This window comes from Chionomys nivalis, chromosome 10, assembly GCF_950005125.1.
Source record: "Chionomys nivalis chromosome 10, mChiNiv1.1, whole genome shotgun sequence".
NCBI classification, from domain to species: domain Eukaryota; kingdom Metazoa; phylum Chordata; class Mammalia; order Rodentia; family Cricetidae; genus Chionomys; species Chionomys nivalis.
Genome location: NC_080095.1, coordinates 18,822,524 through 18,834,340, shown reverse-complemented (window position 1 = coordinate 18,834,340; position 11,817 = coordinate 18,822,524). Strand labels below are relative to the sequence as shown.

At 52.8% G+C, this 11,817-nt stretch overlaps 1 protein-coding gene across 2 annotated transcripts; it reads right to left on the bottom strand.

Moving 5' to 3' along the window:
• Positions 1-871: 871 nt before the first annotated feature.
• Positions 872-10,706, bottom strand: Slc25a29 (solute carrier family 25 member 29). 2 transcript variants are annotated; one of them, XM_057782875.1, is made up of 4 exons: positions 10,524-10,706; positions 6,469-6,512; positions 3,347-3,430; positions 872-3,068 (listed from the first exon to the last, which is right to left on the bottom strand). In XM_057782875.1, exons 1-4 carry the CDS (start codon positions 10,555-10,557, stop codon positions 2,310-2,312), a joined length of 921 nt encoding a protein of 306 aa, XP_057638858.1. In that variant the 5' UTR covers positions 10,558-10,706; the 3' UTR covers positions 872-2,309. The 2 variants fall into 2 exon arrangements, with proteins under 2 accessions (XP_057638858.1, XP_057638859.1); XM_057782876.1 differs by lacking the exon at positions 6,469-6,512.
• Between the last annotated feature and the right edge of the window lie 1,111 nt (positions 10,707-11,817).

Genomic DNA, 11,817 nt, shown 5'->3' with positions numbered 1-11,817 from the left:
GAGTAAAGAAATTGCCCTTGCCTCAACTCTTGGCAGTACATTGTCCGAACTGGACAAGCATGACACAAAAGAAAGCAACTGCCTCACTTTGTCAAGACAAGGTAAGAAAGTTGTTCAAAATTCCTGCTTGACCAAAGAGTCTGCCAGATATTCTAGGACTGCAGGCCCCAGACGGATGCCCCAGTGTTGCAGAGGAAACCTAGGTGACTGTTCAGGCAGCTGGCTGTTTCTGCCATTTCTATAGTTTGGGAAGTTGTTTGCTGTGTACTTCCTGCTTACTCAGGTAATATTATGTCCTTCTTGGGTCTCTGATGGAGTTGAAGACCAGATAGTTGTAGTTTTCTTTGCCATCAAATTCAGAAAAGAAATTCACAAAAGTATAAAGCATATAAAATTGAAAGACATAAAAGCTTAAATTGTTTATCTAAGAAAATGTTTTGAGGTCTAAATAGATAGTTTTGGGTTGGTAATACAGGTTATGATAAAACATGGTTTAGGGGCTGGAGAGATGGCTCAGAGGTTAAGAGCATTGCCTGCTCTTCCAAAGGTCCTGAGTTCAATTCCCAGCAACCACATGGTGGTTCACAACCATCTGTAATGGGGTCTGGTGCCCTCTTCTGGCCTGCAGACGTACACACAGACAAAATATTGTATACATAATAAATAAATAAATATTTAAAAAAAAAACATGGTTTAGGTATAAAACTTTGAACTCACCAAGATAGATAATAGAGTAATTTATCCAAATTTGCCAAATACAAATGGACTGGATATTGTAAGTATAATTTTTATCTTATAATTATTCTTACTGTGTATAGTTTTACTGTTAGAGTTAAAACCCTTTCCTTTTTATTTAGACAAAAAAGGGGGAAATGGTACAAGATATTTGATTACACTGTGTAAAGATATGTCACTGTGATTGGTTTAATACAAAGCCAAATGGCCAATGGCTGTGCAGGATGTATAGGCGGGACTTCCAGACAGAGAGAGCTCCGGGAAAGAAGGGGGCATCACCAGCCAGATGCAGAGGAAGCAGGACATGCAGGAGGAGAGGTAAAGGCCATGAACAACATGGTAACGTTAATAGAAATGGGCTGAGTTAATGATTTAAGTTATAAGAGCTAGTTAGAAACAAGCCTAAGCTAAGGCTGAGCTTGCATAATTAATGTCTCCACATCAAAATTTGGGAGCTGGCAGGATAGAGAAAGACATGTTACAAGGCACATACTACTTGCCCAGGTCATCAGATAGCTCCCCTTATACCTTTCCTCTACCAGGGGACCTATGTCCCCACCACAGGCCTCCAGTTCCTGGAATGACAGCCAATACTTGCTAAAGGACATGCTTGTGATTTACTTAAGTAATCCTCGTGCCTCTATTCACCACCATGTGGACCAGGAACTCTTGGATGTGCCCTTGACCTGCCCAAGGCATGTGTTCAGATCCAAGTGCATGCATAGACCATAGATAGCCACTGAATCCAGGATATAAGGAATGAAATGAAGTCCCTGCACCATGCAGAGAGGAGCTTCACACACTTAGAAAACAAGGCTTTATTCCTTTAGAGGGTCCTGTCCAACAGTGACAGGCAGCTGGAGAGATACCCAAACTGGCTCTACTGTACCGCTGCCAAGACCAGGGACAGGGGCAACCCACACTGTGTTCTCCTGGGCCCTCTGCCTACCCATTCTTGGGAATCCTGGCTGGCAGTAGTGAGGCAGACATGGCTGACCCATGTCCCCATTTTGCAGACAGGTAACTAGAAGCCCAGGGATGAGAAGATCTCCTGCCACAGCTGCCACAGTTTCACTGTAGAGACACTGAGGCAGCAGCCTGCCTGCTCCCCATGCAGACCGTGCATGAGCAGGATCCTCAACAGGTTTGCTGCCAGAACCCCAGACCCCATCTGCAGTTCAAGGGCAGCAGCCGAGAAGCACGAGGAGCACTCTACACTGTCCTACCAGTGAGATCTGGCCAAGTATCTTCCTGGGACTTTGGATGGAGTCCAGGATCTGGGGAATGGGTGGGTCCTTGGCCAGCTTGTTATAGTCGGCTCAGGAGAGAGCCCAGGAGTGTAGGGTTTGAGAAATTCTCACTGGCAGTGCTGTCTGCAGTGTAGACTTAACCAGGCTTGACCTTCTCGAACGTACCATGTATGAAGAGTCCCCATTTTACAGCTAAGAAAATTGAAGGTCAGCTGGTATAGGCTGGCGATACTAGGAGCAAGGAGACTGACTGGCTGAGGAGCCACATTATCTGTGTCAGGTTTCAGCCAAGTGGCGCTGGGGAAGTTGGTAGGAGAGACAGCATCACAGTCTGGAAGGCTGGGCCACAGCAGACCCAGCAGGGGTGGCAGAGGTGCCCGAAACTGCCTCACTGTCTAGCTGGGCCTCCTCACCCCGGGTATATGTAAGCACCACAGTGACTGTGGCAAAGGTGGCAGCATTGACGGGGAAAGCACGTAACAGCGTGGAGGCCAGTCCTCGTGTGAAGACTCGCCAGCCCTCAGCCTGGTAGCTCTGCCGCATACAGTCCACGATGCCATGGTAGCGAGGGGCTCCTTGCAGCCCATCGGCTTGCAGTCGCGACTTAACCACGTCCATAGGATAGGTGGAGAGCCAGGAGGTAATGCCTGATGTGCCCCCTGCCAGCAGCAGCTTGGGCACCAGCAGGTGGTCATCTGGCTCGCAGCCCATGGCACGCGTCAGTACGTCGTAGGTGAGAAAGTAGACGCCAAAGCTAGGTGTCTCGCGCAGAAGTGTGGACACCATGCCTCGATTGATGCCACGCAGGCCCTCGTGCCGGTAAATCTGTACCAGGCAGTCCACGGAGCCCTTGTAGGTTCGAGCGGGGCCCACATCCTGCAGCTGCAGCCTTGTCTTGGCCAGTTCCATGGGGCAACAGATGACACACTGAATGGCGCCTGCTGCTGCACCAGCCAGGAACTGATTGAGTGGTGAGTCTTGGCCCAGGGCCCTAAGGGTGTTGCCTTGCACCCCAAACACCAGTGCATTGATAAAGGTGAGCCCCATTAGTGGTGAGCCCAGACCTTTATACAGGCCCAGCACCTGCAGAGACAGAAATGCCATCAGGATGAAGGGTGCCACCCTGCTTGCATTGCCCAGCCATTCTCCTCAGGCCCTCCATACACAAGTGGCAGCCCTAACCACCCGGCTGCACATAGGAAGCATGCAGAATTCTGTTAGATGCAAAGTCCTCAATCCAAGACGCCCCAGTAATCAACTCACACCCCCATGGGCCCTCGTGGGTACCCCGATGACCTTTCCTGGGCCTCTGACCCAGCCTTGCACCCCACCCCCACAGTTGCCCCGCCCCGGGCACTTACACTCTCCTGCTTGATGATGGACTGGAAGCAGTGCAGTGTCCCTCGATACTGAGGCTTCTCCGTGTTCTGTACCTGCAGCCGCACCTGCAGAGGCAGAGCCAGTGAGCAGGGACAGGCAGAGCCACTGCAGCAATTCCCCTGACCTGCAGTGCACAAGGCGGGCAGCCAAGTAACTTTTTGTGAATCTGGGATCCCAGGGCGCGCCCAGGTTGGGGTGTTTGAGAGATACCAGCTACAAGGATAGCCAGCTGCAGATGGGTTGGGAGTCCCCAAGACAAGTGGAGGGGAGGTCTGTCGTGTGCACTACCACCAGACCAGCTCTAAGGGCTGAGGCCGAAGGGGAATCCCAGCCTGTGTCACAATTCTAACCTCCATCAGGGTGGGATGCTGGGCCTCCATTCTGCTCCTGCTCAGTTCCTGCTAGCAGCCCTTTGACAACCATAGCCATGAGGCACGGGTGGTGGCAGACAGCTGACAGCTCCCCTACGTACCCATAGCAATAACTCCAGGAGCTGGGAACACTGCCAGGCCCAGTGGCCCAGAACCATGTCCACCTCAATGCACTCTTTGTTGCCTGAGAGCTTATCTGCTCTTGAAACACTGACGTCATGGCGGCATGGAGGGAGCATACTGAACTTGGAATCCATGTTTGTGCTGGGGGGGGAAGCTAGGTTACATCATGGTTTCAAGAGCTAGGAAGCTCCCTAGATCTGATTCAGAAAGGGTCAGCCGTGGGCTGGGTTGTAGCTCAGCGATAGAGCTACACTGGTTTACCTAGCACATGCAAGAGGCTGGAGAGAGAACTCAGTGGTTAAAAGCACTGGCTGCTCTATGAGAGGACCCAGGTTCAATTCTCAGCACCCACTCTGTGGCTCAACTGGAACTCCAGTTCCAGAGGATCCAATGTTGGCCTCCATGGGGATCAGGCACACGCCTGGTACACATAGACAGACAGATAAAATACCCATACACAACAAAAACGAACAAATAGCTTTCTTATGGCCAGTTTGCTTGAATGCCAATGGCCCAACCACAGTTGGGGGTTGGGGGAATATACCAGTTGATTTTCTGAAAGACCACTTTCCAGGTATCCACAAGCAGGGGAGTGACTCCTATGGCATCTCAGAGGAGTTGGGACTACCAGGACAAAAGTGTTCTCTCTTTTTTTTTTTTTTTAAATATTTATTTATTTATTATGTATACAATGTTCTGTCTGTGTGTATGCCTGCAGGCCAGAAGAGGGCACCAGACCTCATTACAGATGGTTGTGAGCCACCATGTGGTTGCTGGGAATTGAACTCAGGACCTTTGGAAGAGGAGGCAATGCTCTTAACCACTGAGCCATCTCTCCAGCCCCCAAAAGTGTTCTCTTGCCTGAGGGGCCTGCTTTAGGAGCGAGTACCTGTCAAGTCAGCAGCCTCTGCAATGGCGGGCTGAGGAAGTGGATCCTTGTTCTTACTAGCTGGACACAGCTGTGGGAGGTGTTTGAGACATTTGACCTCAAGGTAGAAACACGATGATATATGATTATGGCCAGCCTCATTGTGGGTGGAAGAAGGCATCCAGGCAGAATGTGGGCATGGTGGGTCGTCTTGTGGACAGGGTGTACCAGAGCATTGCTCTTGCAAGCCTATGAATGGAATTCATGGACCACTGCTTGCCAGGAGTGTGCTCTCCAGCCTTCTCCCCAGGGTTACCAGGTGATGGGGCAAGGCTGTCTAGAGCCTGCATTAACCCATTAACGTGGCACAGGTCATCCTGGTGCACAGTAAACAACGGACCTTAGTAAGCTTATCCACTCGCTCACCTCACAGATTCCTGGACCAAGGATAGCTTTGTAAGGTCAAAGCCAGTGCACAAGGCAGGCTCTTACATCCACACTGGAAGAAATCCCACCTCTGAATTAATGAGCTACTTTCTTTGCCAACAAACACCTGGTTCACTGAAGAAAAAAAAAGGAAGAACCAGGAAGTGAGGCTCAGCCCAATGCAGGATAGTGTGTTTGTGTTCTGCCTCCAGCTTTTTCTTCACACGAGTGGGAAAGGAGCCTGGCTTAGGGCCTGAACCAAATACAAGTCTGGTCTAGGGCCCTTCCGCTCACAGGCCACTGGGAGCCGGCAGAACAGCCGAGGCAGGGTCCTGATGTGACTAGCTTGAACACTTACAACTCCAGCCACAGGGGAAACTTCCACAGGAGTTTTCCACCACAGGATGTGGATCTGTCTCCTTGATTAACCTGGAGCTCCAGTTAATCAAGGTTATTCAGGATGTACCCACCCCAAGGAGTCCATGTCCAGAGCCCTGGTCATTTGAAAGTGGTGGTCCTTAGGACCTTGCTGGGTGACACTGCCTTGCAGGGACATGCCAGCACTCAAGACAGTCATGACAAGCACCGGGCCAGAAGGACCAGGAGAGAAATACCCTCAAGTTTATTTCAGGTGTGTGTTTGTGAGGCTGGCCTCAAACTTGTGGTCCTCCTGCCTTAGCCTCCCAATGCCACTACTTTAGTGTCTGCTACCACATCCAGCTGATGAGGTAGATTTTCCAAACACAAGCTGGTCCCAAATTCTCAGTTTTCCCCAGGGCTGGAATTCCAGGTGTGCTACCCACCACACCTGGCTCAGTAGGGTTTGGTTCCTTATATTTCTGTCTTTTCCCACCTCTTATTTTCTTTCAGGAAGATGTTAGGGGTGGGGCTAAAGAGATAGCATTACTCACGAGGCCCAACAACAGCAATTTACAGCACTGGCTGATTTCCCCCAGAAGATCTGGGTTTAATTCCCAGCACCTACACAGCTGCTCACAACCCACCTGAAACTCCTGTTCCACCAGGCACACACATGACACACAGACATACGTGCAGGCAAAACACAAAATACGATAATAATTAAAGAAGATGCCAGAGAAATTATACATCAGAACAGAGTAGGCTTTCTCTCTCTGACAGATAAGAAACCTGCTCATCAACACCTCAGCCTCCGCTGGCCAAGTAAGGCAGTTCAGCCTCTGTGGGAGATGCCCAGGAGGGAGGCACTGTCGCTTTGTTCTGTGAAAGCTGAGGTCCTGGGGCAGAAACCCTGCAGGCCTGACCCAACCTGTCTGTACCTCCACAGGAGACTTACCTTGACTGTGTCAAAAGGGTGTCCCACAAGCACACCTGCCACACCTGGAAGAAAAACGTGCCCATGACCAAGTGCCTCAGAACTTTGAGGAATCCTGTGTGTGTGTGTGTGTGTGTGTGTGTGTGTGTGTGTGTGTACCCTGGGCCTATCCCAGGAATCCTTGCAACCGTCCCTCTGGTAACAGGGGGCAATCAGCACCCCCTTAACTCAAAGCTGTGTCCCTTGCCTTCCCCTGCAGCTCCCTGAGGTGTTGTGTCCCCTGGGGAACTGCACTGCAGGGCACCACAGGAGGCTCAGGGAAGTTGAAGTTGGAAGTTGGCCTGCCACCATCAGGATTTGAATTTTCCTTTTGTTACTTCTTACCTTCAGGGACCGCTCACAAAAGGATTCATTGTCTTGACCCTACTCAGCTCACCTGAAAGGTACTTAGCATCCTCCTTGCCCTACCCCACCACAGTCCTGGATGGAGATTAGGAACTCCTAGGAAATACTGCCTGAGGACCTGCTGCCTGCTGGCAAGTACCTCCCAAATGCTGCTCTACTCTGAGTCACGCTGGGTATATTTATCACTTAAGGGCCTGCCAGAGACCCCACCCACAAGAGCAAGGTTCACCTCTCCCCTAAGAACATTCCTCAGAGTGGCCTGCGGGTAGTGAACAGCTGTGTGACTCCCCTGTACCCCCACCCACAGCCCAATGACCCCATTTTTTTCCAGAAGAAACAGAAGTCAGTGAGGTTTCCTTCTCTAGGAAGCATCTGCCGAAGAGCCTCTTTGGGGCTGGCCGGTGGCCAATGGTAGAGTGCTTGCTCACAGTGCTTTAGCAATGCAGAAAGAAAGAAGTCCCCTTTGGTTGCTAGTACTTTATGTGTAACTACAGTGGTTAATATTGGGCAATGAACAATAACATCACCAACTTCGGGTCACTGCCCTTGGTTCACACCGATCTTAATCCTCCCACCCCAGAGCCGATTAACTCATCCTACAGATGAGGAAACCAGAACCGAAATGTTCATAGCAGTACATCTGTGGTGTGTGGCCAGTTAAGTGTTACAATGGGAACTTTAGCCCTGCTCTGGTCCTAGCCAGACAGGACTGGTCACAGAACCTGCTGGGAGACACTAACGGGTGACGTCTGTGCCCAGACTATGCTTTGCACCCTTCAGTAATGTCCACCATGTTTCATGCTTCTGTTCTTAAGAAAAAAAAATGTTTTTCTTTTTGGGACAAGGTCTCACTATGTGACCCTGGGTGGCCTGGATGTCCCTATTTAGACCAGGCTGGTTTCAAATTCTCAGAGAGCCCGTCTCTGAAAGTGTGCTACCACATCTAGATTCCCTTAGATCTGCTCTCTCAGTGTTCAGCACTTTTAGTTCAGTAAAACACAGTCTAGTAACACTCCAATCTTTGCATAGGAGAAAAGGTGAGCAAGCCCTGAGCCCCATCCACCCCAGCCCCCATCACTGCCACTTTCCCACGAGTCCTCTCCCCTCGGAGTCTGCTAGCCACATCCAGTGCTGGGGCTGGGAAGCCTGCTAACCCTTTCCTCGTTGTTTTATGAGAACACCTTGGGGACTTCACGAGTGGATTTTAGGAATGTCGCCAGGGGATGCCAAGGGTGTGCCTGTTTCTTTAAAGCAACCGGTTTGGCACTCCACCAACCCTCGAGCTGCAGATTCATTCAGTTCCAAGCCGGGGAAATTTCCACTATAATCTCTTGCCCCTCGCCACCATTTCCAGGCAGGCTCTTTTCTCCTGGAGACCCTCACATCCTATTTCTAGGGGTGGGACCTTGTTTCCTCCCTTTGGACACCAGCTCTCACCTGCTTTTAACTTCCTGGTTAGTGGTTGCTGGGGCAAAACCAGGACTCACAGAGTCCAGTGGTCCACCGCCTGTTTACCATGCTTTGTATTTGCAAATCCTACTTCCGGACTTATTTTCTCAGGCTAATCTGAATCTCTTAGGGCTTCGGAAGGCCTAGCACTCACGGCTGGTATGCTGGGCATCTGGGATACCCTGTTAGCCTTCCTCCCTCTTCCTCCAAGGGTCCTCTGGTGCCAGCAGAAAGCCCAGCTGTGGGCAGCTGCTCACAGGTGCCAAAAACAGTCTTTGCCACTTCCAAGATATTGCAGAGACTATGAAGCCTCTTACCTACCCCTTCCGCTGGGAAGCCCCAGGAGAGTCCCAAGCTGGCAGGTCTTGGCACCCCCACTCCCTACCCATATCCTTTTGACCACACAGTTCCTTTGAGAGTCAGGGAGCCCTGCCTGACCACCTCCAAGAGGATACCCCAAATCCAAAGCCAGGGCAAATCTGATACCACGAGCTTCCGAGGACAGGATGGACACCTGGCAGCACAGTTCTGGCAGAGATGACAGGTCTCTTCCCGCCACACAGACACTGCCTGCTGACCTGGTACTTCTCTGTCACACTGGTCCATGCCCTATCCAGAACCCAGGGGCCACTGTGTCCTCAAGATTTGAGACCCATCCTTACACAGGAGGGAATGGGTAGAAGCCAACCATTAGTCAAGATATTTGCCCTGTCTCCCACAGAGACTGAAGGCAGGATAGGATTTGTGCTGGGTCACTCAGGCACACCCACATGCGGGTCTTCCTCGGGAAGAGAGGCCACATCATCACCCGTTCCAGGCAGGCACTTTAGAAGGTCAGATCCCCTGCTTTAGAAGGTCAGAGCCTCTACCAGAGCATCTATGCTGGGAATCTGGAAGGCACGCCTAGGACACAATCAGACCATTGTCTGCCCCCTCCTCCAGCAGCCTGAGGCTACAACCCCGACATTTCTTCCCTTACTGGATGGGTCCAGAAGAGGTTCTGCAGGTGACCTCCATCTCAGCCCTACCCTGTATTACTTCCCTTTAGTTGGGCACTCTCTATGCACCCTGGGTGGGAATGCAGACTGGGGCTGGACGTAGGGCACATGATACCCTTGAGATAGGCTGGGTGAAGATGGATGGGCATCACAGGTAAGAAAAGCCTTCTTGAGCCAAAGTCCAAGGGAAGGGGTGGCTGAATCACGGGGGTGGTCTGGGTCTCTAAGCAGGCCTGGCCAAGGGGTGACTAGATGCTCCCTGGGACAACTGTACTGACTAGGGTGCAACCACAGAGGGAACCCTGGCCCTGGGAAGACTGCAACAACATAAGGGGGCCTTGGCCATAAAAGGGGGTCTCCCCCCCACAGGTAGGGGCTAAGATGGGACCCCTTCTGGGCCTCTAATTCCTCACCAACTTTTAGAAATCCCTGGGCTTCATCCTCCTCCCACGGCTCACAAAGGAAAGACTGGGTAACACTCTCAAGCACTTTGTGGGCACATCACTGCCCTGGGAAGGTATCCTGACAGACCAGCCTTCTCCACCCAGGGAGGGAGACACAAGCACGGATTAAGCACCTAAGGCCAAGGGCAGTCAATCACTGTTCCAGGTGAGACCTTTCCGGGTAGGGCTGTGACGGTAGCTGATGAAGGCAGTAGGACAGGTGGGTGAGCCAGGCCCGGGCCTCAGGGCTGAACTCAGCCTTGACATAACCAGCCAGACCACTGCCATCTCGGAAATTTTACCTGGAATCCCAATGGATCCAGACTCTGTACTTAATACTTACTAAATAAACTACGCCTCTAGGTACAAGAAAAGGCACTAAGGGTTCAACAGGTTCGCACCATCGCGTCATGGGCAAACCTAATCTGCTCTCCGCCTCAAGCATTCCTGAGTCAGGCTGACCTGACCACCCAGTGGATGACCTCCTCCTCTTCTGCGCCCTCCAGCAGCTCAAAGCACCACCTGGGAAGAACTGGGCGCCTAGGGTCAGGCCAGCCCTCTAGGAGGTCGCTCGGTGTCACCACCGAGCTTGGACAGCTGCTAGGAGGGAAGAATCCTTAGGCTGCGTGCCCGCATCCTCCGATCTGTCCCTGCCTCTGGCCAAGTCGCGGTGTCACCGGGATACCTAGCACCCAGTGCACACCACACGGAGAGCCGAGAAGACACCTGTCCTCGCGCACCAGGCAGGCTGCGAAGCCTGGCATGCCTGGAGACTCCTTACCTCCAGCGCATCCAGCCAGGAAGTCGAGCGCCATGGCCCGGCCCCGCGAGCCGCCTGAGTCCTACTACTCTTATGGCCCCCGGGCCGTCGGGGCTCTGACTGTCTGGCAAGCCTGGTCCGGGTGGCGGCTGGGTGATCTGGGTGATGACTCTTAGGAAAGCTCTCCCCCAGCGTCCAGCACGCGGGGTATCACCTCTAGCCGTGCGCCCCGCCCTGCCGGCCGCAGCCCCCCCCACCTCCGTGCAGAACGCAACCAATGGGTACACCAGGCGCGGACAACACCCCGTGCTCTGGGTGTCGCCGCCAAATGTTATTGGTTGGGAGCTCCTGGAGGGTGTGGCCTCGGACACAGTGGGCGGGGGCATCATGGGGCACAGCAGACAAAGACTGTGCTTCTCGGGCCCGCCCGCGCGGCCCAGGGCAGGGGCATTGCAGTGGGTACACTGCGCCCTGGAGCAGGTAACCTTCCAACTGCACTCCGCGAGGAGCGGCACTCGCCTTGCTTCGGCCCTGGGGCCCCTCACGGTGTTTGGATGCGACTCAGCTGCTCAACCTCTTCGTCCTTGCCAATGTCATGGGGACACTGTGGCGAGCCCACGGGGAACGTCTTGACTCTCTAAGGCCTGCGGGATTGGACGCCGCTAGTTATGAAAGTTCGAGAATGGCTCCCCACCTGGAGAGGCCTCCAAGACCCCCGGGTCTCCTTAAGCGGACGAGCTGAGAGTCTGGAGTTCCGAGCATGCCCCGGTAGGGCCAGAGACTTGAATTTGGATGACGCCGAGACGAACTTTTCAAACACAAGGGACCCAAGGATGGAAGGGTGCCGCCAAGCCCTGAGGTGTTCCTGGGAGCCACTGAAGGTTGTGGAGAGAGGGATGCTGCCGGACAGGGCTGGGAGCCGGCAGCAGACTAGATGGGGGCAAACCCCATGCAGCGCTGGGCCTTGGGACAGGGTGAGCTTGCTGAAGAGCAAGGAGCGCGCAGGTGCCGCTGGCTTGGAGAGCACTAAGGGTAAGGTAGGGTAAGAACCCTACGTGTAGCTGCCCCTAATATTTACAACAGCAAGGAATCTTGAAGCAGGTCCCAGTGATGGACACAATTACAACTCCCAGGGCCTCTGTTAGTCGTGACTCTCCTGAGCCGAAAGCCCTGTAACAGCCTCCTGTGGTCACCAGCACACTGCTCTTACCTATACCCTCTCGGAACTGGGTAGGAGTTGATGGGTGGCAGGTCCAATGGAGTGACAGGTCTTAAAAAGTTCCAGTGAAGCCTGGAGCAGGGACCTTGGGGGGTG

Bases quoted from the DNA above. Each gene is read 5' to 3' on its own strand.
- Slc25a29 (XM_057782875.1), bottom strand. From the start codon at position 10,557: ATGGCGCTCGACTTCCTGGCTGGATGCGCTGGAG. The intron at 3,431-6,468 runs GTAAGTCTCCTG...CTGCCTCTGCAG, and splicing joins ACCCTTTTGACACAGTCAAG to GTGCGGCTGCAGGTACAGAA. The intron at 3,069-3,346 runs GTAAGTGCCCGG...CTGTCTCTGCAG, and splicing joins CCATCATCAAGCAGGAGAGT to GTGCTGGGCCTGTATAAAGG.